Source organism: Macaca fascicularis, chromosome X (assembly GCF_037993035.2).
Source record: "Macaca fascicularis isolate 582-1 chromosome X, T2T-MFA8v1.1".
In the NCBI taxonomy this organism is placed as follows: Eukaryota; Metazoa; Chordata; class Mammalia; order Primates; family Cercopithecidae; genus Macaca; species Macaca fascicularis.
The window spans coordinates 125,876,984-125,904,861 of record NC_088395.1 but is presented as its reverse complement, the minus strand read 5'-3'; the positions used below and the strand labels follow the sequence as shown (position 1 = coordinate 125,904,861).

At 44.4% G+C, this 27,878-nt stretch overlaps 1 protein-coding gene across 1 annotated transcript; it reads left to right on the top strand.

Annotated features, from left to right (window-relative positions):
• The first annotated feature begins 567 nt into the window (after window positions 1–567).
• Window positions 568–27,878, top strand: STEEP1 (STING1 ER exit protein 1). Its single transcript, XM_005594452.5, has 7 exons — window positions 568–720; window positions 5,306–5,423; window positions 20,555–20,596; window positions 21,585–21,723; window positions 24,116–24,205; window positions 25,302–25,394; window positions 25,971–27,878. Exons 1-7 carry the CDS (start codon window positions 597–599, stop codon window positions 26,031–26,033), a joined length of 669 nt encoding a protein of 222 aa, XP_005594509.1. The 5' UTR covers window positions 568–596; the 3' UTR covers window positions 26,034–27,878.

Here is a 27,878-nt window from a genome sequence, read left to right as displayed (position 1 = left end):
TTGAGATGATGGAAATGTTCTGGAATTAGTGGTGATGGTTACACAACTTTGTGAATACACTAAAAACCACTCAATAACACATTTTAAAAGGTGAATTTTATGTTATGTGAATGATATCAACTAAAAAAATAAGATACCTAAAAAATTAGGTACTCATCCGGAATAGTCATTAAAATCAAAATCATATTTAGAAACACACCTAAGTCAGTATCATATATATATAATATAGACTATATAATGATAGTTCTTTATTTAGCTGGTCTTATACATACATATGTGTATATATACATATAAATTCATGCGTTATAGAAATGTGAATAATTTATATAATATTAAGGGTGCCCACCAATGTTCATTGAGAAGCGACTCCCAGATCACAGGAGTCCCAGCTAACTTGGCCAAGACAAAGTAGGTTCTGGGAAGCTCCACGCGCACCCCTGTATATCTTATCCTGATAGGACAGCCCGGAAGTTTATAAGACTTCTACTAACACGTGACCAGCGCAGCCACAGGGAAAAGGTTCAAGGCGCGCTTGTGACGTCATTTCGGCGCGACCCTCTTCTTGGCGTAGAGTCTTCAGATTGCTCCTGGGAACCATGCCGAAAGTAGTGTCTCGGTCAGTAGTCTGCTCTGACACTCGGGACCGGGAGGAATATGACGACGGCGAGAAGCCCCTCCATGTTTACTACTGTTTGTGCGGCCAGATGGTCCTAGTGCTGGGTGAGTAGCTGGGAACTGCGGGGGCGTCTGCCAGGAGCCAGACTTCGGGTTCTTGAAGGCGAATTTCCTCTGACTGATCTGGGAACCACTTCTCAACGAAGATTGGTGGGTTTTCTCTTTCCGACGAAATCCTCCCTACACATCCCCGCCCGACTCCAGGGCATTTTTTTTTCCTGTTTTTTGTTTAGCCTTGTGACTCTGTATCCAGACCTTCCTCAAAACTAAACTCCTTCAGGAAAACAAAAATAGAAACACAAACATATTGTATTTCCCTCTTAATCCACTGTCTTCAAAAACTACTGCCTCTAGAAACTTTATAATGTTTCTGCTGGATACCAAGATGCTGCAGTTGCTCTTACGTTACAGCAAACAAAAATAAAACCCTCCCTTGATCCTGTATTCCCCTCCAGCTATAACCCCATTTCGTTGCTTCTTTTATAGCAAAGTTTCTCAAAAGAGTTGCCTATATTGGCTGTCTCTGCATCCTGACTTCTCATTCTCTCCTGGCCTCACTTCAGGTAGGCTTTCCTTCCCACCTCATCATCTTAACCGTATTTGGCAGAATTACTAACTGAACTCCGTGTTAACAGTTCTAGTGGTCAGTTATCAATGTTCATTTTAATTCTTCTCTCAGTGGCATTTAACAGAGGTAATCATTTCATTCTTTTTGCAACACGTTTTTTATTTGCTTCCAAGACTCCATACTCACCTGATTTTCCTCCTACCTCAGATTTTTCCCCTTCTTCTTCTTCTTTTTTTTTTTTCTTCCTTTTTTTTTGAGATGGAGTCTCACTCTGCCGCCCAGGCTGGAGTGCAGTGGCGCAGTCTCGGCTCACTGAAACCTCTGCCTGCCGGATTCAAGTGATTCTCCAGCCTCAGCCTCACGAGTAGCTGGGATTACAGGCGCCCGCCACCACGCCTGGCTAATTTTTGTATTTTTAGTAGAGAGGGTTTCACTACGTTGGCCAGACTGGTCTCGAACTCCTGACCTTAGGTGACCCACCCGCCTTGGCCTCCCAAAGTGCTGGGATTACAGGCGTGAGCCACCACGCCTGGCCTTAGATTTTTCCCCTTCTTGTCTGGCTCCCTTTTCTCTCTCAGATTTTTAGGCATTCCAAGGCCATATAGCTCAGTACTCTCACCTATTCTCACTCTGTACCCACCCCCTAGGTGATCTCATTCATTCCTAAGCTTTAAATACAACCGACGTGCTGGTAACTCCCAGATGTTCATCTTTAACCTGCACCTCTCCTCAGACTTCAATTGCCTATTCAACATCTCCACTTGAATGTCTAATGGGCCTCTCAAACATATCGTGCTGAAAATTGAATTCATGACCCTCTACACCCGCTCTCCAATTGTTTCTCTTACAGTCATCCCTATTGCAGTCAGTAGTATCACTATTCATCCAGTATCTCAGACCAAAACCTGGAATCAGTCTTGACTTCTCTCTGTCACATACCTTACATCTGTCCAGTCCATAAGGAAATCCTACAGGTGCTTTCATGAAAATTATGCAGAATCTGACTGCTTCTTTTCACCTCCATTCTTTTTTTTTTTCTGAGACAGAGTCTCAACTCTGTCACCCAGGCTGGAGTGCTGTGGCGCGGTCTCAGCTCACTGCAACCTCCGCCTCCCGGGTTCAAGCGATTCTCCTGCCTCAGCCTCTCAGGTAGTACGGGCCACCAGGCCTGGCTAAATTTTTTTTTTTTTTGAGACGGAGTTTCACTCTTCTTGCCCAGGCTGGAGTGCAATGGCGCGATCTCAGCTCACTGCAACTTCCGCCTCCCAGGTTCAAGTGATTCTCCTGCCTTAGCCTCCCTACTGGCTGGGATTACAGGCATGTGCCACCACGCCCGGCTAATTTGGTATTTTTAGTAGAGATGGGGTTTCACCATGTTGGCCAGGCTGGTCTTGAACTCCTGACCTCAAGTGATCCACCCACCTAGGCCTCCCAAAGTGTTGGGATTACAGGTGTGAGCCACCGTGGCCAGCCTACCACCTCCACTTCTAACACTGTAGTCCAAGCTACTACCATCTTTCACCTGGATTGGCACCATAGTCTCTTGCTCTCGTTGCTTCCACTGTTTTCTACATAGTAGCCAGAGTCCTGTTCAAAACCAATGGTTTCATATAAGACTGAGAATAAAACCAAAGTCCATCCATACCAAGACCCTTGATCAGGCCTGTGGCTACCTCTCAGGCTTCATCCCCTAACAGTCTTCCCCTTGCTCATTGCACTTCAGCCACAGTGGCCTTTTTGCTTTTTCTCCATCATGTCAAAAGTGTTCCGGCCCCCCAGTGCCTTTGGAATTGGTATTTCTTCTGCCCCAAAAACTTTTCCCTCAGTCCCTCCTTACTTCATTCAGGTCTCTGCTGAAATGTCATTTCCTTAGAGAACCCTTCCCTGATTACCTTATCTAAAACAGCATCCCTGTCACTTTGTCCTCTTACCCTGCTTAATATTTAGCACTTAACCATTGCCCAAGATCATATTATAATTATTTTAAAATATGTTGCCTCTTCCACTAGAATGGAAGCTGCATCAGGGCCGGGACTTTTTTGTTGTTGTTGAAACAGTGTCTAGCTCTTGTAGCCCAGGCTGGAGTGCAGTGGCGTGATCTCAGCTCACTGTAACCTCCATCTTCCGGATTCAAGCGATTCTCCTGCCTCAGCCTCCCAAGTAGCTGGGATTACAGGCATACACCACCATGCCCAGCTAATTTTGTATTTTTTTAGTGGAGACGGGATTTCTCCATGTTGGTCAGGCCAGTCTTGGAACTCCTGACCTCAGGTGATCTGCCGGCCTCGGCCTCCCAAAGTGCTGGGATTACAGGCGTGAGCCACCGTGCCTGGCCAGGGGGGAGACTTTATCTGCTTTGTTGTTTGCTGAATCTTCAGCACAGTGTTAGAATAGTGCCTGCTACCTAGAGGGCCCTCACATATTTATCCAAGAAATTAATTCTTGGTAAGGAGGTGTGGTGAAAACAGCATGGGCTTTTGAATCACTTAGAGTTGGATCTGAATTCTTGTTCTGCTTCTTATTAGATGCATGGTGTATCTCTTACCCTTTTTAACTTCAGTTCCTTCATCTTTAAAACAGAAACAACAAATCTCTACTTTAACCATTCATTGTGAAGAGTAAATGAGCTGACACGTAAACTGTGTAACGTTCTCTAACTCCTCTCTTCATCTCCTCTATTCATCTTGAATTACTCTGACCACTTGACTTTCTCTGTTATCCTTTAGGTATTTAATTTGCGTTACATAAATTTTCTTTTTTTTCTTTTTTTTTTTTGAGCGACGGAGTCTTGCTCTGTTGCCCAGGCAGGAGTACAGTGGTGTGATCCCAGCTCACTGCAACCCTCTGCCTCCCGGGTTCAAGTGATTCTTCTGCCTCAGCTTCCCAAGTAGCTGAGACTACAGGTGTGTGCCACCATGCCCCGCTAATTTTTGTATGTTTTAGTAGAGACAGGGTTTCACTATATATTGGTCAGGCTGGTCTCGAGCTCCTGACCTCAGGTGATCCACTGCCACCTCGGCCTCCCAAAGTGCTGGATTACAGGCGTGAGCCACCGCGCCTGACCCATTATATCAATTTTCAATCTGTTTTACAACTGTACCTAATTTGTTTACTGTGTTTTCATTGTTTTCAGATTAAAATTCCTCCAACTAGGATGGATCATTTGTATACTATATAATCACTTACCCTCTCTCTCCCCCACCTTTTTTTTTTTGGACGGAGTCTCGCTCTGTTGCCCAGGCTGGAGTGCAATGGCGTGATATTGGCTCACAGCAACCTCTGCCTCCTGGGTTCAAGCGATTCTCTTGCCTCAGCCTCCCAAGTAGCTGTGCCAGGCTGGTCTTGAACTACTGACCTCAGGTGATCTGCCCGTCTTGGCCTCCCAAAGTGCTGGGATTACAGGTGTGAGCCACCTTGCCTGGCCTCTTTTTTTTTTTTTTTTAAACAGAGACAGGGTCTCGCTGTGTTGCCCAGGCAGGAGTACAGTGGCTATTCACAGGCAGAATCATGGGACATGACAGCATTGCACCCCTGGTCTCAAGTAATTGCCCTGCCTCATTCTTCTCAGTAGCTGGGACTGTAGGTGCATGCCACCACGCCCAGCCTCTCTCCTTTTCTTAGCACACACCCACTTTTCCCAGTGCTTCCTCGTAGGCATTCCAGTATGCTTGATTGTGTCTTCTGATTCTAATGCATTATAACACAAACCAAGTGTACTATGATCACAGAAATCCTCATAGAAACCTGAATTGCAGTACTGGGAAGGACTTTTGAGATAATATCATCTACTCATCTTTCAAATGAGGCAAAAGTCTCTGAAGGAGGAAGTGATTTGCCAAAGATCACCAGGGTAGTAGCAGAGCTGGGACCAAATACCAAGGTCTCCTGACAGAAAGTCAGTTTTAGTCGGAACATTCAGTAATAGGTTTCAATAAGCATAGTAATTGCAGTAGAAAATTCTAGTGCTAGAGACCCCATTCAAAACTTCTCAGGATATTTTGCGGTGACTCATTTGCTATATTTTGCTGTGACTCTAGTGACCAAATCTCTCCATTCCTTCAGACTGCCAGTTAGAGAAATTGCCCATGAGGCCCCGGGACCGGTCCCGTGTGATTGATGCTGCCAAACATGCCCATAAGTTTTGTAACACAGAAGACGAGGAGACTATGTATCTGCGGAGGTAAGAGGTTGATGCTCCCTGTTTAGGATTTCCCTATTGTGTTGGAGTCTGTTTCTGAATAATATAAATATCACATCTATTGTTGAACAGGTCAGTTGGGCCCAATACTTTGACATTTGTGGTGGTTTTCTAACTTCTGTTAATGTAGTAATATCTTTATTGTGCTTTGTTGAAATGGTGCTCAGATGTGATTCCATTGCTTTTTTTTTTTTTTTTTTTTTTTTTGAGATAGAGTCTCGCTCACTCTGTTGCTCAGGCTGGAGTGCAGTGGTGTGACCTCGGTTTACCGCAACCTCCACCTCCCAGATTCAAGCAACTCTGTTACCTCAGCCTCCCTGATAGCTGGAATGACAGGCGTGCACCACCACGCCCAGCTAATTTTTGTATTTTTAGTAGAGACGAGGTGTCACCATGTTGGCCAGGCTGGTCTCGAACTCTTGTCCTCAAGTGATCCTCCTTCCTTGGCCTCCCAAAGTGCTGGGTTTACAGGCGTAAGCCACTGTGCCCGGCCCCTCCATTGCCATTTGATAGTTGTAGTTTGTTTACAATGTACAGGTTTGAATGAGTTCATTCAACCTGTAATCTTGTGGAGCATACCATGTGCCAGGCACTGAGCTAGGTACTGGATCTGTGAAGATGAATAAGGTATGATTTTTACCATTAAAGAGCTCGTGACTTTGAGGGAATGACTCCTGTTGTGATGGTCTTCTGAACACAAGGAAAAACAGGTGGGAGTGGGTCATTTGTCCTGAATGGTGGCCAGGAAAGTCTTCAAAAGATGATGGCATTTGTGTTTAGCCTGAACTAGGATTTCACCAAGTAGATGAAGGGAATGAAGAGCATTCCGGGTGGAAGGAATATGGAAGCATTAAAAACATCAAACATGATGTGCTTTAGAAACCTGAATTGTCCTTTGTGACTGGAGCACAGGTTACTTTACAGGAAGGGGTTGATGCATACTAGGGTGAGGACAGAGTAAAGTACTGAAGTGGTCAAGTTTGGCCTTAATCTGTAAGCAATGAAGAGCCATCTCCGTTTTTGTTTTTTTTTTTTTTGGACAGAGTTTTGCTCTTGTTGCCCAGGCTGGAGTGCAATGGTGTGATCTTGGCTCACTGCAACCTCCACCTCCCAGGTTCAAGTGATTCTCCTGCCTCAGCCTCCCGAGTAGCTGGGATTACAGGCACCTGCCACCACGCCTGGCTAATTTTTTGTATTTTTAGTAGAGATGGGGTTTCACTATGTTGGCCAGGCTGGTCTCGAAATTCTGACCTCAGACGATGCACCTGCCTCTGCCTCCCAGAGTGCTGGGATTAGAGGCGTGAACCACCGCACCCGGCCCATCTCTGTTTTTTAAGCAGCAGTGTGATGTGGTTAGCTCTGTTTTAGATTTGGGAGTCCTTGGTATATATGGGAAATTGAAACCTGGGAAGGGATAAAATTACAGAGTGTGGAGCAAGCAGAGAGGACTGAATATTTAAAAGGCAGACAAAAGAATTGGAACAGAACCAGAAGAACCTGGTGATGTGGAAAACAGAGGAGAGAGTATCAAGAAGTGTGTGCGGGTGTGACTAGGGAATGGTTACCAGCAGGTGCTAGAAGTCATGGAAAGGTCAATCCTAGGAATTAAAATATCCATCTATTCATGCAACAAATATTTCATTTACTGAGTTCCTACTGTGTTCCAGATACTATCCTAGAAGTCTGGAATATTCCAGTGTATTAGTTTTCTAGAGCTGCCATAATAAAGTACTACAGCCTGGGTGTGGTGGCTCATGCCTGTAATCCCAGCACTTTGGGAGGCTGAGGTGGGTGGATCACTTGAGACCGGGAGTTCGTAGTGAACTCCCATCTCTACTAGAAATACAAAATTTAGTTGGGCATGGTGGTGCGTGTGCCTGTAATCCCAGTTACTCGGGATGCTGGGATAGGAGGATTGCTTGAATGGGGAGGCAGAGGTTGCAGTGAGCTGAGATTGTGCCACTGTACTCCAGCCTGGGTGACAGAGTAAGACTCTGTCTCAAAAAATAAAAAAAATAAAGTACTACAAACTGGGTGGCCTAAAACAATAGAAATTGTTTAATAGTTGTAGAGGCTAGAAGTCTGAAATCAAGGTGTTGGTAAGTCCATGCTGTCTCTCAAGATTGTAGGGGAGAATCCTTCCTTGCCTCATTCCTGGTTTTTGGCGTTTACCAGCAATCCTTGGCATTCCTTGGCTTGTAATGTAAATGCATCACTCCAGTCAGTGCTTGTATCATCACATGGTATTGTCCCTTTGCCTATTCTTTTCTTAGAAGGGCACCAATCATATTGGATTAAGGGCCCATCCTCCTCCAGTATGACATCATTTTAACTTAACTAACTGTATCTGCAACATCACTATTTCCAAATAAGGTCACATTCCGAGGTTCCTGGATGGATGTGAATTTTTTTTCTTTTTTCTTTCTTTTTTTTTTTTTGAGATGGTGCATGCTACCATGCCTGGCTAGTTTTTGTATTTTTAGTAGATACGGGTTTTCACCATGTTGGCCAGGCTGGTCTCAAACTCTTGGACCCAAGTGATCCTCCCACCTCGGTCTCCCAAAGTGCTGGGATCACAGGCATGAGACACTGTGCTCGGCCAGAATGTGAATTTTTAAGGGTCACTATCTAATCCAGTACAACCAGTAAACAGCAAAGAATCCTGCCCTTATGAAACTTTAGTGTTGAACCAGAAAAAGCTATAGGCTGACATCTAGCTACGTGTTTTCTTTCCTTCTTTCTTTTTTTTTTGAGATGGAGTCTCGCTCTGTCGCCCAAGCTGGAGTGCAGTGACGCGATCTCAGCTCACTGCAACCTCTGCCTCCTGGATTCAAGTAATCCTCCTGCCTCAGCCACCCATGTAGCTAGGATTACGGTTGTGTACCACCATGCCTGGCTACTTTTTGTATTTTTAGTAGAGACAGGGTTTCACCATGTGAAACTGCTCTTGTGAGCCTCCTTCTCCTTCTTTGGCCTTCTCAATCCTTTGGATTCTTTTTCTTCTGCCTGCCCCTCAAGTATTGGTATTCCACACGGTTCTGATCTTGCTTTTGTCCCTGCTCTCTTTATGCCTTCCTTGGGCATTCTTGTCACCTTACATGGCATTAGTTACACTTATGCTGATGATAAAATCTAAATCTGCCTACTGTGCCTTCCTGTATCCCAGAACTGTATAGCCAGTTGCCTACTCTACCTCTTTACCTGATGTCCTACCTTTCAGATCCAACATGATGAAGGCCAAACTCATCATTTCTCTACTGTGGACAATACCACAGATTGATTCACTCAGCACCACTCTGACACTCTTCTGCTACACCCTCCTATACATGAGTGTCTGTAAAGTTAGGGTGCATATTCCAGTCCCCTTCCCCACAACAACTAAGATTCTGAATATGACTTAGCTTTGGCCAAGCAAAAGAGATGGAAGTAGATGTCAGTTGATGGGTGACCTCAAGCCTTTTTTACCCTTTTATCCTTATTCCATCCTGCTTCTTAGGAAATGGACATGATAATTGGAGTACTAGCAGCCAGTCTGAGACTGGGAAGGAGAGGCCACAAGAATTGCAGAGCCTTTGCCCTGCTATCCTTGGGTCTCAACCAGTGCTCAGAACTGCCTTCCTCCTGATGTCTTTTACATGAGAGAACAAGCTCTTTTGTTGAAGCCATTGCAGTCAGGTCTCTGTTACTATTAGCCAAATACTAGTCCTTCTTTTCCTTCTTCTTATGATGACACAAGGATTCGTGCAGTGGCCCCAGCGAGAAATCTAGGAGTCAGTCTCTCTTTGTCTCACCTGTCCCCACCATCCCACCATCCCCTGCATACATCTAGTCACTCACCACGTACTGTCGATTCTGCCTTCTAGTCTCTTTTGTGGCTGCCTCCTCCTGTTCAGCCCTGCTGCACTGCCGTTATTCCAGTACCCAGAATCACTTGCTTAGACTACTGAAGTGGCCTCTTACCTGGTCTTTTGGTCTATAGTTTTGCTCTTCTTCAGTCTATCCTCTACTGCTTGAATTATCTGAAATACACATTATGTCAAGTCACCTGCTTCAAATCTGTTAGTGACTCTTCATCACTTATAGCAATGCCTTTCAAACATTTTTAGATGAAAAATCCTTTCTTTAATTAAATTCTTACCCAGAAGTATAAATAAATAAGACTGATAAGCAGAAAGCTGTTCTGAGTAGGGAGGAGTCTAGCCCAATCCATTAAGGACTCCTCCTTCCTCCCCATCTGATTTCATTTAGGGGTCATTGTGGAGTACAAGGAAAACACTCCTAGTTGGCTGGATAAAAATCTAAGCCTGAATGCACTCTATGATCTGTCCATCCTCATCTTCTAGTACTCTCTTGATTTTTTTTTTTTTTTAAAGAACAAACATTTATCATTTTATATCTTTTCAGCAATTCAAGAGCAAGTTTAGCTAGGTTGTTCTGGTCTCATGAAGCTGCGATTAAGAAGATGACCATGTAAACAGTCATCTGAAGTCTTTTTTTTTTTTTTTGAGACAGGGTCTCACTCTGTCACCCAGGCTAGAGTGCAGTGGCACAATCACAGCTCACTGCAGCCTCGATCTCCTGGGCTCAAGTGATCCTCCCACCTCAGCCTCCTGAGTAGCTGGGACTATGGGCATGTGCCACCATGCCTGGCTAATTTTTAATTTTTTTTGTAAAGACAGGGTCTTCCTATGTTGCCCAGGCTGTTCCTGAACTCCTAGGCTCAAGCAATCCCCCTGCCTTGTCCTCCCACAATGCTGGGATTACAGGTGTGAGCCACCATGCCTGGCCTGAAATCTTGATTAGGGCTGGAGATTCCTCTTCCTACCATGGTAGGCAGCTGAGTGCTAACTGTTGGCAAGAAGCCTCAGTTTCTTACCACAGGGATCTTTCCATAAGGCTGCTTGAGTATCCTCATGATATGGAAGCTGGATTCCCACAATGTAAGTAATTCAGGAGAGCAAGGCAAAAGCCGCAGTGTGTTTTATGGCTATGACTCAGAAGGCATGCACAGTTGTTTCTGTGATGTCCTTTTGGTGTCACAAGTCAGCGCTATTCATTGTGGGAGGTGACTGTACAAGGGTGTTAGTACCAGGGACAAGGATCATTGGGGGCCACCTTAGAGGCTAGCTACCACAGCCAGAATGGAGAATTTGTTTTTTCTTGAGATGAAGTCTCACTCTGTTGCCCAGGCTGGAGTGCAGTGGTGCAATCTCGGTTCACTGCAACCTCCACCTCCTGGGTTGAAGTGATTCTCCTGCCTCAGCCTCCTGAGTAGCTGGGATTATAGGCACGCACCACCATACCTGGCTAATTTTTGTATTTTCAGTAGAGACGGGGTTTCACCATGTTGGCCAGGCTGATCTTGAACTCCTGACCTCAAATGATCCACCCGCTTTGGCCTCCCAAAGTGCTGGGATTACAGGCGTGAGCCACTGTGCCCAGCCGAGAATGTTTTGTTTTGTTTTGTTTTTGGTCACTGAGTCTTCCCTATCTCATATATTCCTTGAGATTCAGGATAGGAAAGAAAATCAAGGTCAATTATCCCAAACATCTAGCTCATGTTAATCACTTCTTTATAGTCCTACCACTTGAAATTCTTACCTCATTTACATTAAAGTCTCATTTCAATAAGATGAACTTTTTGAGAGCAGGAACCCTGCCTATTTTTCTGAAACCCATAGTACAGACATCTTGCCTGCTTCTTGGCACATAGTTAGAAATAGATACATTTTTATAAACTTGACAAAATCCAGTTTGTCATTGGTACTTGAAGATTAACTCATTGAGAAATATGCAGCCCCATTTATTTGATATTTCTATGCGTTTTGAAAGCTTGAACTTATGGGATTGGCTGACTTCAGGATTCTAGGAGAAGTTCATTCTCCGTGTGGTGAATCTCTCCCTTTAGTATGGGGTTGAATTTAGTCCCAGTGGGACCAGACAGGGTATACAGAACCAATAATATTGTTAGTGCCCTGGTCCCGTGATATCAGTGAATTGGAGCACCTTCGACATAAGTAATACTTGTAAATGGAGAGGCAGAATGTTAAAGATGATGGTCAGCACAGTCTGTATAGTTATATCCCAAGCAGTACCACTTTGTGACTTTGGGCGAGTAATCTTTTAGGCCCCCAATTTCCTTATCCTTCAATTGGGAAAATAATACCCATGTGTTGTCAAAGAGCAACTGGAAGTCTCCTACAGTACCAGAAAGACCGTAAATAGTTATAATGACTTTGGAGAGCACTTTGGCAACATCCAGTATAGCTAAAGATGCATATAATGTATGCCTTAGCAACTCTACTTTTCATGTACACCTTAGCAAAGTGATTCTCAACCTTCGCTGTGTGCCAGAATCATCTGGAGGAGTTTTTGTTTTGTTTTGTTTTGTTTTTGTTGGTTTTTTTGTTTTGTTTTTTTTTTTTTTTTTTTTTGAGACGGGGTCTCGCTCTGTCACCCAGGCTGGAGTGCAGTGGCCGGATCTCAGCTCACTGCAAGCTCCGCCTCCCGGGTTTACGCCATTCTCCTGCCTCAGCCTCCCGAGTAGCTGGGACTATAGGCGCCCGCCACCTCGCCCGGCTAGTTTTTTGTATTTTTTAGTAGAGACGGGGTTTCACCGGGTTAGCCAGGATGGTCTCGATCTCCTGACCTTGTGATCCACCCGTCTCGGCCTCCCAAAGTGCTGGGATTACAGGCTTGAGCCACCGCGCCCGGCCTTGTTTTGTTTTTTAATTCGGATGCCTCAGCTTTACCCTCAGAGACTCAGAGATTTCGTTTCTGTTTTCGTTTTTTTTTTCTGAGACAGAATCTTACTCTATTACCCAGGCTGGAATACAATGGCACGATCTCTGTTCACTGCAACCTCCGCCTCCCGGGTTCAAGCAATTCTTCCACTTCAGCCTCCTGAGTAGCTGGGATTACAGGCACCCACCGTCATGCCTGGTTAATTTTTGTAGAGACAGGGTTTCACCATGTTGGCCAGGCTGGTCTTGAACTCCTGACCTCAGGTGATCTGCCTACCTCAGCCTCCCAAAGTGCTGGGATTACTGGCGTGAGCCACTGCACCCAGCTGAGATTTAGTTTCTTTTAAATTGAGTTATAATCTACATACCATAAAAGTCACCATTTTAAAGTGTATGATTCAGTGGTTTTAGTATGTTTGCAAGGTTGTGCAAAAGATTGGACACCTCTGCCCCAGAGAAAGGAATGCTGCACAGAGGCCAAGAAAAGTCTGAACAGACAGGCCTTGCTGGGTTTAGATCATGTGCTTTTCATCCAATCACATTTCTACATGGTTGTCAATCATGTCTCTAACAAAGCTACCATAAAACCCAGGAGGGCAGGGTTTAGGAAGCTTCTGGGTGGCTGAATACGTGGAGGTTCCTGAAGGGTGGTGTGCCCAGGGAGGGCATGGAAGCTCCAAACCACTTGCCCCTTACCTCACCCTGCACATCTCTTCTCTGTGTCCTTTGTGATATCCTCTATAGTTAACTGATAAACATTAACTATTTCCCTGAGTTCTGTGAGCCACACTAGCAAATTAATCGAACCCAAAGAGGGGGTCGTGAGAACCCCAACTTGAAGCTAGTTGGTCAGAAGTTCTGGAGGCCTGGCTTGGCATGGCAGCTCATGCCAGTAATCCCAGAACTTTGGGAGGCTGAAGGGGGCAGATCACTTGAGGTCAGGGGTTCAAGACCAGCCTGGCCAACATGGCGAAACCCTGTCCCTACAAAAAAAATTACAAAAATTAGTCAGGCGGCTGGGTGCGGTGGCTTATGCCTGTAATCCCAGCACTTTGGGAGGCTGAGGCAGGTGGATCATGAGGTCTGGAGATTGAGACAATCCTGACTAACACGGTGAAACCTCGTCTCTACTAAAAATAAAAAAAATTAGCCGGGTGTGGTGGCACACACCTGGAGTCCCAGCTACTCGGGAGGCTGAGGCAGGAGAATCGCTTGAACCTGGGAGGCAGAGGTTGCAATTTGCCGAGATGTGCCGTTGCACTCCAACCTGGGTCACAGAGCGAGACTCAGTCTTAAAAAAAAAAAAAAAAAAAAGTTTTGGAAGCCTGGACTTGCGACTGGTATCTGGTTGGTGGCCGGTCTTGGGGTCCAAGCCCTCAACCTGTGGCATCTGACACTGTCCGAGTAGACAGTGTCAGAACTGAATTGGAGGACACCTAGCTGGCATCCATTTATTGGAGTGTGGGGTTTTCCCCACACACATTTGGTCACAGAAGTCGTCTTCTGTGTTGAGGGTTGTTGTGGTATGAGATCAGAGGAAAAACCCAATTTGATAGAGTTTTTCCCAAACAGCTGGCATTCACCAATAGACCATCTGCCTCAGTTGTACTGCCTGCCTGCCTGCTTCATCGTTCCTCCCTCCTCTCTGCCCTGGCCAGTCAAGTTGGAAGGGAACCTTAGGAAGGACGGGGAAACAGAGGAAGTAGATAGAAATTCTTTTTTTTTTTTTTTTTTGAGACGGAGTTTTACTCTTGTTGCCCAGGCTGGAATGCAGTGTTGCAATCTCGGCTCACTGCAATCTCCGCCTCCTGGGTTCAAGCGATTCTCCTGCCTCAGCCTCCTGAGTAGCTGGGAGTACAGGCACGTACCACCATGCCTGGCTAATTTTTTGTATTTGGTAGAGATGGGGTTTCACCATGTTGGTCAGACTGGTCTCGAGCTCCTGACCTCAGTGATTCACCCGCCTTGGCCTCCCAGAGTGCTGGGATTATAGTGTGAGCCACCGCGCCCGGCCCCCATTTTTAAATTGGTGTATTTGTCTTTCTGTTGTTTAGTTGTAAGAATTCTATATTACGCATACTAGTCCCTTATCATATATATGATTTGTAAATATTTTATTTCATTCTGTGAATTGTTTTCTCACTTTTTTGATGATATTCTTTGAAGCACACAAGTTTTAAATTTTTATCATCCTGTTTATCTGATTTTTTTCTTCCATTGTTTGTGCTTTGGGCGTCATGTCTAAGAAATGGCCAGGCATGGCCGGGCGTGGTGGCTCACGCCTGTAATCCCAGCACTTTGGGAGGCCGAGGTGGGCGGATCACAAGGTCAGGAGATCGAGACCATGGTGAAACCCCGTCTCTACTAAAAATAGAAAAAATTAGCCGGGCGCAGGGGCGGGCGCCTGTAGTCCCAGCTACTCGGGAGGCTGAGGCAGGAGAATGGCGTGAACCCGGGAGGCGGAGCTTGCAGTGAGCCGAGATTGCGCCACTGCACTCCAGCCTGGGCGACAGAGCGAGACTCCGTCTCAAAAAAAAAAAAAAAAAAAAAAAAAAAAGAAATGGCCAGGCATGGTGGCTCACGCTTGTAATCCCAGCACTTTCGGAGGCCGAGGTGGGTGAATCATTTGAGGCCAGGAGTTTGAAACTAGCCTGGCCAACATGGCGAAACCCCATCTCTACTAAAAATACAAAAATTAACTAGGCGTGGTGGTGCACACCTGTAGTCTCAGCTACTTGGGGCTGAGGTAGAAGAGAATCGCTTGAACCCGGTAGGTAGGTGGAGGTTGTAGTGAGCCAGCCGAGATCGTACCACTGTACTCCAGACTGGGTGACACAGCCTGAATCTATTTCAAAAATAAAGAAGAAATGTTTGCCTAATCCAAGCATATGAAGATTTGCAGCTGTGTTTTCTTCTAAGAGTTTTATAATTTTACTACTTACATGTAGGTCTTTCATTCATTTTGAGTTAATTTTTGTGTATAGTAGGGGGCTAAATTCATCCTTTTGCATGTGGCTATCTAGTTGTCCCAGGACCTTTTGTTAAAAAGACTGGGTTTTTCTCCCTTAATGGTCTTGGCACCCTTGTTGAAAATCAGTTAACCGGCCGGGCGCGGTGGCTCAAGCCTGTAATCCCAGCACTTTGGGAGGCCGAGACGGGCGGATCACGAGGTCGGGAGATCGAGACCATCCTGGCTAACATGGTGAAACCCCGTCTCTACTAAAAAATACAAAAAACTAGCCGGGCGAGGTGGCGGGCGCCTGTAGTCCCAGCTACTCGGGAGGCTGAGGCAGGAGAATGGCGTAAACCCGGGAGGCGGAGCTTGCAGTGAGCTGAGATCCGGCCACTGCACTCCAGCCTGGGCGGCAGAGCGAGACTCCGTCTCAAAAAAAAAAAAAAAAAAAAAAAAAAAAAAAAAAAAAAAAAAGAAAATCAGTTAACCATATATGTATGGGTTTATTTTAGACTCTCAGTTTCTATTCCATTGACCTGTATGTCTGTCCTTATGCCAGTACCACCCTGTCTTTATTACTATAGCTTTTTAGTCAGTTTTGAAATTGGGAAGTGTGAGTTCTCCAACTTTGTTTTTGTTTTTCAAGATTGCTTTGGCTGTACTGGATTTCTTCCAATTCCATATTAATTTTAGGATCAGCTTAAATTTCTGTGAAAAAGCCAGCTGGGATTTTGAAAGGGACTGTGTTGAATCTGGAAATTCTTTCGAGGAATATTGCCACCTTAACAATATTAAGTCTTCCAATCCATGAACATCAAAATGTGTTTACATTTATTTAGGTCTTCTTTAATTTCTTTTGGTAATACTTTTTAGTTTTCAGTGTACATTTCTTGCACTTCTTTTTTTTTTTTTTTTTTTTTTTTTTTGAGACGGAGCCTCGCTCTGCCGCCCAGGCTGGAGTGCAGTGGCCGGATCTCAGCTCACTGCAAGCTCCGCCTCCCGGGTTCACGCCATTCTCCTGCCTCAGCCTCCCGAGCAGCTGGGACTACAGGCGCCTGCCACCACGCCCGGCTAGTTTTTTGTATTTTTAAAGTAGAGACGGGGTTTCACCGTGTCAGCCAGGATGGTCTCAATCTCCTGACCTCATGATCCGCCCGTCTCGGCCTCCCAAAGTGCTGGGATTACAGGCTTGAGCCACCGCGCCCGGCCTCTTGCACTTCTTTTGTTAAATTTATTCTAAGTGTTGAATAGAAGTAGTGAGAGTGGCATATTTATCTTGTTCCTGATTTTAGGGGGAAAGCTTTCAGTCTTTCACCATAAAGTATGATGTTAGTTTATGTGGTGTTATGATTTGAATGTGTTCCCCAAAAGTTCATGTGTTGGAAACTTAATCTGTCTGCCCTATGAATGAATTAATGAGGCTCTGCTCTTATGCATGGATTAATGTTGCTGGCATGTGAGTAGGTCTGTTATTGCAGGAGCGGCTTTGTTTTAAAACCAAGCTTTCTCACACTCACTTGCCCTTCCGCCATGTTATGATGCAGCATGAAGGCCCTTGCCCAATGCTGGAGCCATGCCCTTATGCTTCCCAGCTTTCAGAACTGTGAGAAATCAATTTCTTTTATTTATAAATTATCCAGTCTGTGGTATTATCTTACAGCAACAGAAAATGCACTAAGACGTGGGTAAACAGATGTGGGTTTTTCAGAGATGTCCTTTATTAGGTAGAGGAAGTTCCTTTCTATTCTTAGTATATTGAAGGGATTTTGAATTTTGTCAAGCATTTTCTCTATGTGTCTGTTGAAATGATTATGTTTTTCTCTTTCATTCTATCAATATGATGTGTTAAATTCTTTTTAGCTTTATTGAGGTATAATTGACAAAAATTGTATGTGTTTAAGGGATACAGCTTGATATTTTGATATACATGTACATTGTGAAATATCACTACAATTAAGCTAATTCATGTATCTGTCACCTCACAGTTACCATTTTCTTTGTGTGTGTAGGTAGTGAGAATACTTAAAAAATTTAGAATGTACAATACAGCATTGTTAACTATAGTTATGATGCTGTACATTAGATCTCCAAAACTTACTTATCTTGTATAACAGAAACTTTATACCTGTTGAACAACAACCTCCCATTTCCTTCACCTTCAGCCCCTGGCAACACCATTCTACTCTCTGCTTCTATTGAGTTTGACTATTTTAGATTCCACAAACAAGTGAGGTCATGCAGTATTTGTCGTTCTGTGTTTTGCTTATTTCACTTAGCATAATGTCCTCCAAGTCCATCCATATTATCACAAATGGCAGGATTTCCTTTTCGTAAGGCTGAATAATGTTCTGTTGTGTGTGCATGTGTGCGTGCGTGCCACCTTTTCTTTATCCACTTAGCCATTGATAGACATTTAGGTTGCTTCCATATCTTGGCTATTGTGAATAATGCTGCAATGAGCATGGGAATGCACATATCTCTTTGAGATACTGAACTCATTTCCTTTGGATGTATACCAAGAAGTGGGATTGCTGGATCATAGGGTAGTTCTATAATTTTCTGAGGAATCTCCCATACTGTGTTCTATAATGGCTGTACTAATTTACGTTTTCACCAGCACACCAGCAGTGTGTAAGGGTTCCCTTTTCTCCACATCCTCCCTAACACTTAACTTTTGTCTTTTTTTTTTTTTCTGAGACGGAGTCTTACTCTGTCACCAGGCTGGAGTGCAGTGGTGCAATCTCGGCTCACTGCAACCTCCACCTCCCGGGTTCACGTGATTCCCCTGCCTCATCCTCCCTAGTAGCTGGGACTACAGGCGCATGCCAACATGCCTGGCTAATTTTTTGTATTTTAGTAGAGACGGAGTTTCACCATGTTGGCCAGGATGGTCTCGATCTCCTGACCTTGTGATCCGCCTGCTTTGGCCTCCCACAGTGCTGGGATTACAGGCATGAGCCACTGCGCCCAGCCTTGTCTTTTTGATAATAGCCATTCTAACTACTGGAGTGAAGGGATATCTCATTATGTTTTTTTTTTTTTTTTTTTTTTTGAGACAGGGTCTCACTCTGTTGCCCAGGCTGAAGTGCAGTGGTGCAAGCTTGGCTCACTGCAACCTCTGCTTCCCAGGTTCAAGTGATTCTCCTGCCTCAGCCTCCCAAGTAGCTGGGATTACAGGCGTGTGCCACAACACCCGGCTAATTTTTGTATTTTGAGTAGAGACAGGGTTTCACCATGTTGACCAGGCTGGTCTCGAACTCCTGGCCTCAAGTGATCTGCCCATCTTGGCCTCTGAAAGTGCTGGCATTCCAGGCGTGAGCCACCACGTCCAGCCCTCATTATGGTTTTGATTTGCATTTCCCTGATGATTAGTCTTTTCATATACCTGTTGGCCATTTATATGTCTTGGAGAAATGTCTATTCAGGTCATTGCCCATTTAAAAAATCAGGTTAATTATTTATTTGCTATTGAGTTGTATGAATTATTATGTGAGAAAAGAAGATTGGTTTGACCACAGAAAAACCTAAAATTTCCACATAGTGGAAAAAGTCAAAGACAAATGACAAACTAGAGAATAACCAAGGCCCCTTCATTATTTACAAGTTTCCTTAATGTAAAATTAAAAGGTAGCTGAATAAACAAAGGACATGAACTAACAGTTCGAAACAAAGAAAATGCAAATGACTATTAAATATATGAAAAGATGTGTAACTTTACTCCTAAAAAAAGAAATACAAATTAAAAGATTCCATTTTTCACATGTGAGAATGGCAGTGATGCAATTTAATGGCATACAGTGTTGGTGAGACTGTAAGGAAACAGGAACTCTCAGTATATTGGTAGTGTGAGTCTAAATTGGTTCAACTTCTATAGAGAGAAATTTGGCAGCATCTACCAGAATTTAAAATGTACACACTTCTAGGAATTCATCCAACACGTAAAAAACATTTTGGTTCATCTATACAAAGGAATACAATGTGGTCCTTGTAAAGAATGAAGTAGCTCTTTATCTATTGATAGGAATATATATATACACATATATATATATTTTTTTAACCAAGTTATATTTTTAAGTGAACGAAAGTAGAGAACACTGTATATTTGTTTAAAAAAGGAAAAAAAAATATTTTCTTTATGTACCATTCAGAGTTCTTTGCTTATATATGCATCAGCTATCTCTAGGATGAGCAGAAAAAACCAGAAACAGTATTTGCCTCTGGGGAAGGGAACTGGGTGGGTGGAGGATGAGTGGGGAAGATATTTTTTGTTTTATACTCTTATGTATACCATATGCATATATTGCCTATTACAAAGTTGAAACAAGGGGAGGGGAAGTGAGGAGACCAGTCAGGACGAGCTGTTACAGTCGTCCAGGGAGTTGATAATGGTGGTGTAGGCTAAGATAGTGGCAGGAACGTGGAGACAAGCAGACAGATTCAAGGTCTTTTCTTGGAGATAAAGTCCGTAGGATTTGCTGATGAAGTAGGTGTGGGAGATGAGGGGAAGAGAAGAATCAAGGATGAGTCCCAGGTTTCTGTTAAGCAGCCGTGTGGGTGGAATTGAGTCCTTGTGTATATGACTTGGTGTCTAAGGTGGTATTGTGTGGGCTCTTGAGCTTGACTGCCTGGGCTTAAATTCAACCTCTGCTTCCTAGCTCCACAACTTTGGGCAAGCCATGTAATGCTCTGTGGGCCTAGGTTCCTCATTTGTAAAGTGGGAATAATAATATGACCTACCTCACAGAGTTGTTGTAAGGATTAAATGAGTTAATACATGTATCCTTTTTTTTTTTTTTTGAGATGGAACCTTGTTCTGTCACCCAGGCTGGAGTGCAGTGGCGTGAACTCGGCTCACTGCAACCTCTGCCTTCCAGGTTCAGGTGATTCTCCTGCCTCAGCCTCCTGAGTAGCTGGGATTACAGGCACTCACCACCATGCCCGGCTAATTTTTATATTTTTAGTAGAGACGGGGTTTCCCCATGTTGGCCAGGCTGGTCTCAAACTCAAGTGATCCACCTACCTGGGCCTCCCAAAGTGCTAGGATTGCAGGCGTGAGCCACCGTGCCCAGCCAAGTTAATACATGTATGCTTTAGAATAGCTCTTGGCACATAGTAAAGGGTTTATAAATGGTTGCTGCTATTATTGTTGTTGTTATTACTGCAACTACTATTGCTACCTGTGATTATGACTATGCTGCTCCTCCTCTTCCTCTTCCTTTGTCAGGGAGATACCTGACCCATTTCAGGGGCTTCCATAAATGTTACAGGAAGGGAGGAATGTTGAACCAATGAGTTGACCTATAAAATGAAAACCTTTTAAAGGCCCTCTTAGCGTTTGAAGAAATGGGATAGTAAAGTTGATACATTATGAGATTTGTTCATATCTTTTTATTTTTTAACTTCCATTTTCTGTGCAGACCTGAAGGCATTGAACGACAGTACAGGAAGAAATGTGCAAAGTAAGTATTAACAATGTGGGTTTCTCCAAGCATAGGCAAGTAGAGGCATAATGTGTTAGGAAAATAATTATTTGGATACAACTCTCCATTATGTCTTTTTTTTTTTTTTGAGATGGAGTCTTGCTCTGTCACCCGGGCTGCAGTGCAGTGGTGCCATCTCGGGTCACCGCAACCTCTGCCTCCTGTGTTTAAGTGATTATCCTGCCTCAGCCTCTCTAGTAGCCGGGATTACAGTCACGTGCCACCATGCCTGGCTAATTTTTATATTTTTAGTAGAGACAGGGTTTTGACATGTTGGTCAGGCTGGTCTCGAACTCCTGACCTCGGTTGATCCGCCCACCTCGGCCTCCAAAACTGCTGGGATTACAGGCCTGAGCCACCTCGCCCGGCCCCCATTGTGTCTTTATCCTTATAATCTCAACTGCCTTCAGACTTCAACTAAGCACAAATACCAATATGTTCCCCAAAGAGGCTAGTCAAAGTTATATCTTTGACCAGATGACCAGAAAAAGGAATTTTTTTTTTTTTTTTTTGTTTTGAGACAGAGTCTTGCTCTTGTTGCCCAGGCTGGAGTGCAGTGGCACGACCTCCACTCACTGCAACCTCCACCTCCCAGGTTCAAGCAATTCTCCTGTGTCAGCCTCCCAAGTAGCTGGGATTACAGGCACCCGCCACCACGCCTGGCTAATTTTTGTATTTTGAGTAGAGACGGGGTTTTGCCATGTTGGCCAGGCTGGTCTCGAACTCCTGATCTCAGGTGATCCACCCGCCTCAGCCTCCCAAAGTGCTGAGATTACAGGCGTGAGCCAACACGCCTGGCCTAAGTGATTCTTATCAGGTAGAGGTGGTTTTAGGAAACACTGAGAAGAGCCAATCATTAGTTTATGCCACCAACAGAAATATTCCCAGAGTCTAAGCACACTTTGCAAATTGCTGTTTTGGGAATTTGGATTATGAGACTTCGCAGAAATTCACTGTGCCATTGCAGGTGTGGACTGCCGCTCTTCTACCAATCCCAGCCGAAGAATGCTCCCGTTACCTTCATTGTGGATGGAGCGGTAGTCAAGTTTGGCCAGGGCTTTGGGAAGACGAACATATATACTCAGAAACAAGAGCCTCCTAAGAAGGTAATTAACCATTGAAAGAGAGACTGCTTAATATAGCTCTAGATTTAGCTGATGTTTTGAAATAAGATTATAGTGCATGAGAAACTGCTCTTTATGGATGTATTCTTTTTATTTCTTTTTTTTGTCTTTTTCTTGCTTTTATTTCTTTTTCTTTTTTCTTTATGGATATATTCTTATACTTTATTTTTATTTTTTAAAAGTTAAAAACAATTTGAGGGGTGCATAGATGCACATATTTATGGGGTACATGAGATATTTTGATACGGGTATGCAGTGTGTAATCACATCATGGAAAATGGGGTATTCGTCCCCTCAAGCATGTATATGGATGCATTCTTTATTAATCGGGTGCCATTTTTGTGTATAAACAGACGCTATGTAATTGTAACACCTGTTATGTGTTTTCTGTTTTCTACAGTTGCCTCATGAGTAAGGTTAGAAATTGTATGGTTTTGGCCGGGCGCGGTGGCTCAAGCCTGTAATCCCAGCACTTTGGGAGGCCGAGACGGGCGGATCACGAGGTCAGGAGATCGAGACCATCCTGGCTAACACGGTGAAACCCCGTCTCTACTAAAAAATACAAAAAACTAGCCGGGCAAGGTGGCGGGCGCCTGTAGTCCCAGCTACTCGGGAGGCTGAGGCAGGAGAATGGTCTAAACCCGGGAGGCGGAGCTTGCAGTGAGCTGAGATCCGGCCATTGCACCCCAGCCTGGGCGACAGAGCAAGACTCTGTCTCAAAAAAAAAAAAAAAAAAAAAAAGAAATTGTATGGTTTTTACTCACATTATTTTCCTTCAAATTTTCCTCTTCTTATGGAGAGATGTCATCTGTTATTTTACATATGGTTTTTTTGAACAATTAAAAACAGTGAATTAGGCTAATTAAAAACTATGTTCCAAGCTGGGCATGGTGGCTCATGCCTGTAATCCCAGCACTTTGGGAGGCAGAAGTGGGAGGATCACTTGAGGCCAGGAGTTTGAGACCAGCCTGGGCAGCATGGCGAGACCCTATCTCTACAAAAAATAGAAAGTAAATTGGCTAGGTGTGATGGTGTTCACCTATAGTTCTAGCTACTCAGGAGACTGAGGTGGGAGGATCACTTTAGCCCAGGAGTTTGAGGTTACCTTCAGTTATGATTGTGCCACTGCACTCCAGCCTGGGTGACAGTAAGACCCTGTCTCTTAAAAAAAAATTAATTGCCGGGCACGGTGGCTCAAGCCTGTAATCCCAGCACTTTGGGAGGCCGAGACAGGCGGATCATGAGGTCAGGAGATCGAGACCATCCTGGCTAACCCGGTGAAACCCCATCTCTACTAAAAAATATAAAAAACTAGCCGGGCGAGGTGGCGGGCGCCTGTAGTCCCAGCTACTCGGGAGGCTGAGGCAGGAGAATGGCGTAAACCCGGGAGGCGGAGCTTGCAGTGAGCTGAGATCCGGCCACTGCACTCCAGCCTGGGTGACAGAGCGAGACTCCGTCTCAAAAAAAAAAAAAAAAAAAAAAATTGGATGGGTGCAGTGGCTCACGCCTGTAATCCCAGCACTCTGAGAGGCCAAGGCGGGCAGATCGCCTGAGGTCAGGAGTTTGAGACCAGCCTGACCAACATGGAGAAACCCCGTCTCTACTAAAAAATGCAGAATTAGCTGGGCGTGGTGGTGCATGCCTGTAATCCCAGCTACTTAGGAGGCTGAGGCAGGAGAATCGCTTGAACCCAGGAAGTGGAGGTTACGGAGCTGAGATCGCGCCATTGCACTCCAGGCTGGGCAACAAGAGTGAGACTCCATCTCAAAAAAAAAAAATAATAATTAAAAATAAATTTTAAGAACCCATGATGGACCATGCATAGTGTCTCTTGCCTGTAATCCTAGCACTTTGGGAGGCTGAGGCAGCAGGATTGCCTGAGGCCAGGAGTTGGATACAAGCTTGAGACATTAAGCGTTAAGGATGCTTTTTTATACCTTCCGTACTTTTTTTTTTTTTTTTTTTTTTTTATGCGAGACCCAGTCTCTACAAAAAATGTAAAATTAGCCAGGTGTGGTGGCATATGCCTGTAATCCTAGCTAAGTGTGAGGCTGAGGCAGGAAGATCACTTGAGCCCAGGAGTTTGAGGTTGCAGTGAGCTATGATTGCACCACTGTATTCCAGCCTGGGCAACAGAGTGAGACCCTGTTTCAAAAAAATAAAGTAAGTAATAATAAAAAAAAGAGCCTTTGATGGCAAATGTTAGAAAAATATGTAAATAAAAACATTGGCACTTTTAAATAGGTCAGCCTGTCCCAAAGAGGTAGTGTTTCCCCCAGTACCCACAGCCCCTCATGCAGGCGTGTGCGCACACACTCACGGCTCATGGATCCTGTTTTGATGAACCGGACTGACTTCTTGCCTGCCACTCCAGGTGATGATGACCAAACGGACCAAAGACATGGGCAAGTTCAGTTCTGTCACTGTGTCTACCATTGATGAAGAGGAAGAGGAGATTGAGGCCGTAAGTGTCTCTGGTCTTAAGGAAACTGGAATTTGGGGGGGAAGGGTGCGAGGAAAGGGGACTCTGGAGTTGGAGCCTTGGAGTAATGGAAATATTAGAGACTTCACTTTGAGACCCTGCTTTGCTGATAAGAAACTGTGGGCTGGGCGCGGTGGCTGACATCTGTAATCCCAGCAGTTTGGGAGGCTGAGACGGGTGGATCATGAGGTCAGGAGATCAAGACCAGCCTGGCCAGCATGGTGAAACTCCGTTTCTACTAAAAATACAAAAAAATTAGCTGGGCGTGGTGGTGCGTGACTGTAATCCAAGCTACTCAGGAGGCTGAGGCATGAGAATCGCTTGATCCCAGGAGGTGGAGGCTGCAGTGAGCCGAGATTGCGCCACTGCACTCCAGCCTGGGGACAGAGCAGGTCTCTGTCTCAAAAAAAAAAAAAAAAAAAAAAAAAGGAAGAGAAACTATGACAGTGAGCTCATTCCTGTTTCCTTGAATCTCAGAGACATCTGTAAAATGAAAACGAAGGAGTTGGATGAGATCAGTGATTTTTTTTCCCACATACTATTTTTAGAGACGCCTTAGAGGGCAAAGTCCTCATCCCTCTTAATTTGAGAAACTACTGGACTGAATGATTTCAGGTTCCTTCCAGTCCAACTCTGATGGTTTGTGAGTCTGTCCTCAGTAGTAGTAGCAATTACCTTCATGGTTCTTCAGTATAATATTGATGGCGAGATGTCATCTGCTGTTTTACAAATGTTTCGGTTAAAATGTAAATGCTACTGAAGAATTACTTGAACCCAGGAAGTGGAGGTTGCAGTGAGCTGAGATTGTGTCACTGCACTCCATCCTGGGCAACAGAGTCAGTTTCCGTCTCAAAAAAAATAAAAACAAAAAACAAAATAACCAAATCCGCCTCCCTCCCCCCAAAAAAATACCCTAAATGCTCCTGGATTACTGAAAAGATGGAGAATGGAAAAGGAACAGAGTCCTGCCATTTTAGTCATGATTTCATGATTTGAGTAGTATACATTATGACTTAAGGTCTTTGTTGTTATTCCTTGGTGAGACTTCTGGTTTAAGGATGCTCCTTTTTTCCTTCAGAGGGAAGTTGCTGACTCATATGCACAGAATGCCAAAGTGATTGAAAAACAGCTGGAGCGCAAAGGCATGAGCAAGAGGCGACTGCAAGAGCTGGTGAGTAGCAGGGGGTAGCAAGGTGCTGGGGCCCAGTCGTTTGGATGTCTTGGTCTGAAAGACCTTCCAGCAGGCAGGGAAATCTTTTAGGAAATCTGTTGGGAGTTTCTAGAGTAGTTGGCTGCCAGTTTTATAACCCTGGTCTGTGACTGTCAGTGTACCCTACTCTGTAGTAGTGACCCCAGGATCTGGGCCCTAAATCATGATACTTGTTATGGCCCTAACTAGGATGATATTTTATTTTATTTATTTTATTTTATTTTATATATTTTGGAGATGGAATCTCACTGTCGCCCGGGCTGGAATGCCGTGGCGCAGTCTGAGCTGTGCTGATTTCCTATGGCCACAGCCTTGTCTTTTTGCCCATTTTGCCTACAAATAGCATTTTTTGTGTGTGTGCTATAACATCAGAAAGGTTGGAAGGTAGATGTTAGAGGTATATAATGATTTGGGAACTGTGATTCTAGTTTGTACACTAAATAAACATTAAGGGAAAGTGTTTGGGTTGGTTAGAATAAGGAAGGAAGATAATTTTGTGTCATGTATCAAGACATACACTTTTTTTTTTCTTTCTAGGCTGAACTGGAAGCCAAGAAAGCGAAAATGAAGGGGACCTTGATTGACAACCAGTTCAAATAACCAGGCCTTTTTCTGAGCCCTAGACTGGAGGCAAGCATTTAGATCAGGAGGCAAAGTAATTTCTTGATTATATAGATGGACTCTTATTTGTGTCCTAGCAGAAGGCTTTACGTTGTTTCCCATTGGTTCTCCTACATTCAGTGAGGTCTTTAACTGAGTCCATTTGACTTTCTTTCTTTTTTTTTGAGACAGAGTCTTGCTCTGTCGCCCAGGCTGGAGTGCAGCGGCACGATTTCGGCTCACTGCAACCTCCGCCTCCTGGGTTCAAGCGATTCTTCTGCCTTAGCTTCCCGAGTAGCTGGGATTACAGGCGTGTGCTACCACACCTGGCTAATTTTTGTATTTTTAATAGAGACAGGGTTTCACCATGTTGGTCAGGCTGGTCTTGAACTCCTCACCTCGTGATCCGCCCTCCTCGGCCTCCCAAAGTGCTGGGATTACAGACGTGAACCACTGCCCCGGCCACAAATCCATTCTCTTGTGTAATTTCCCTTTTGTTGTTGTTGTTATTTCATTTTAGTTTAGTTTTTGAGATGGAGTCTCACTCGGCCCCCCAATCTGGAGTGCAGTGGCATGATCTCGGCTCACTGCAACCTCTGCCTCCTGGGTTCAAGAGATTCTCTTGCCTCAACCTCCCGAGTAGCTGGGACTACAGGCACCTGCCACCACACCCGGCTACTTTTTGTATTTTTAGTAGAGACGGGTTTCACCATGTTGGCCAGACTGGTCTCGAACTCCTGACCTCAAATGATCCACCCACCTTAGCCTCCCAAAGTGCTGGGATTACAGGCGTGAGCCACCATGCCCAGCCTTGACCTGCTTTCTAGGAGATGGAGTTTTCTGAATTTTTCTGTATTTAGGTTTTCTGTACTATTTTTTGTCCATTTGATGCAAACTTCTTAAGCTGTGTAGAAACTTTATGAATAGATCAGTGCTTTAGTGTCTCCAGATGATTTTTGGAAAAAATATTATGGTGTGTCATAGAAAAAGCACCATGAATTATATTTAGGTATAGCAAGTCAGATCCTTTGAAGTGACTCTGTCTCTGTTCTTAGAAGGGTTCTTGGAATTGGCTGTGGTTTGAATCTTTCTACTGTCAGAGGAACCCCATTAAAAGCCAAAGTCTTCATAAGGCTTTCTTTACTTCAAACACTGAAGCTGTAGGTGAGCCATCCCATATCGATTGTATACTCAAAGAAGGAAAAGCCAGATTGCAGTGAGCGGGTAGGACAGCTCAGATCCAAATGAAAGTAGGGTCTCAAGTAACCCAAGACCGGGTGGCTCACACCTGTAATCCTAGCACTTTGGGAGGCCGAGGCGGGCAGATTGCCTGAGCTCAGGAGTTCGAGACCAGCCTGGGCAACATGGTGAAACCCTGTCTCTACTGAACTACAAAAGAAATTAGCCAGGTGTGGCAGCATGCGCCTGTAGTCCCGGCTACTCGGGAGGCTGAGGCAGGAGAATTGCTTGAACTCGGGAGGTGGAGGTTGCAGTGAGCTGAGATTGCGCCACTGTACTCCAGCACTCCAGCCTGGACGACACAGTGAGACTCTGTCTCTACAAAAAAAAAAAAAAGTAACCCAAGGGAGGGAGCTACCATCTAGTCGGGCAGCTAGTACTGCTGCTTTGCATGGATACATGGGAGGGAGATGTTATAGATTAAGAAATGATAGCGAGATAAACAAAATGATCTGTTGGGTATCTTTTACTTTACGTTTGCTGTTTGCAGAGGAGTGTTGTATATATAGATATTATTTTATGTCACACTGCTTCAGTGATACCTATATCCATGTTTGTATCCATGTTTGTATCCATTCAACTGTATTAAAAGGTGTTGGGACAGGA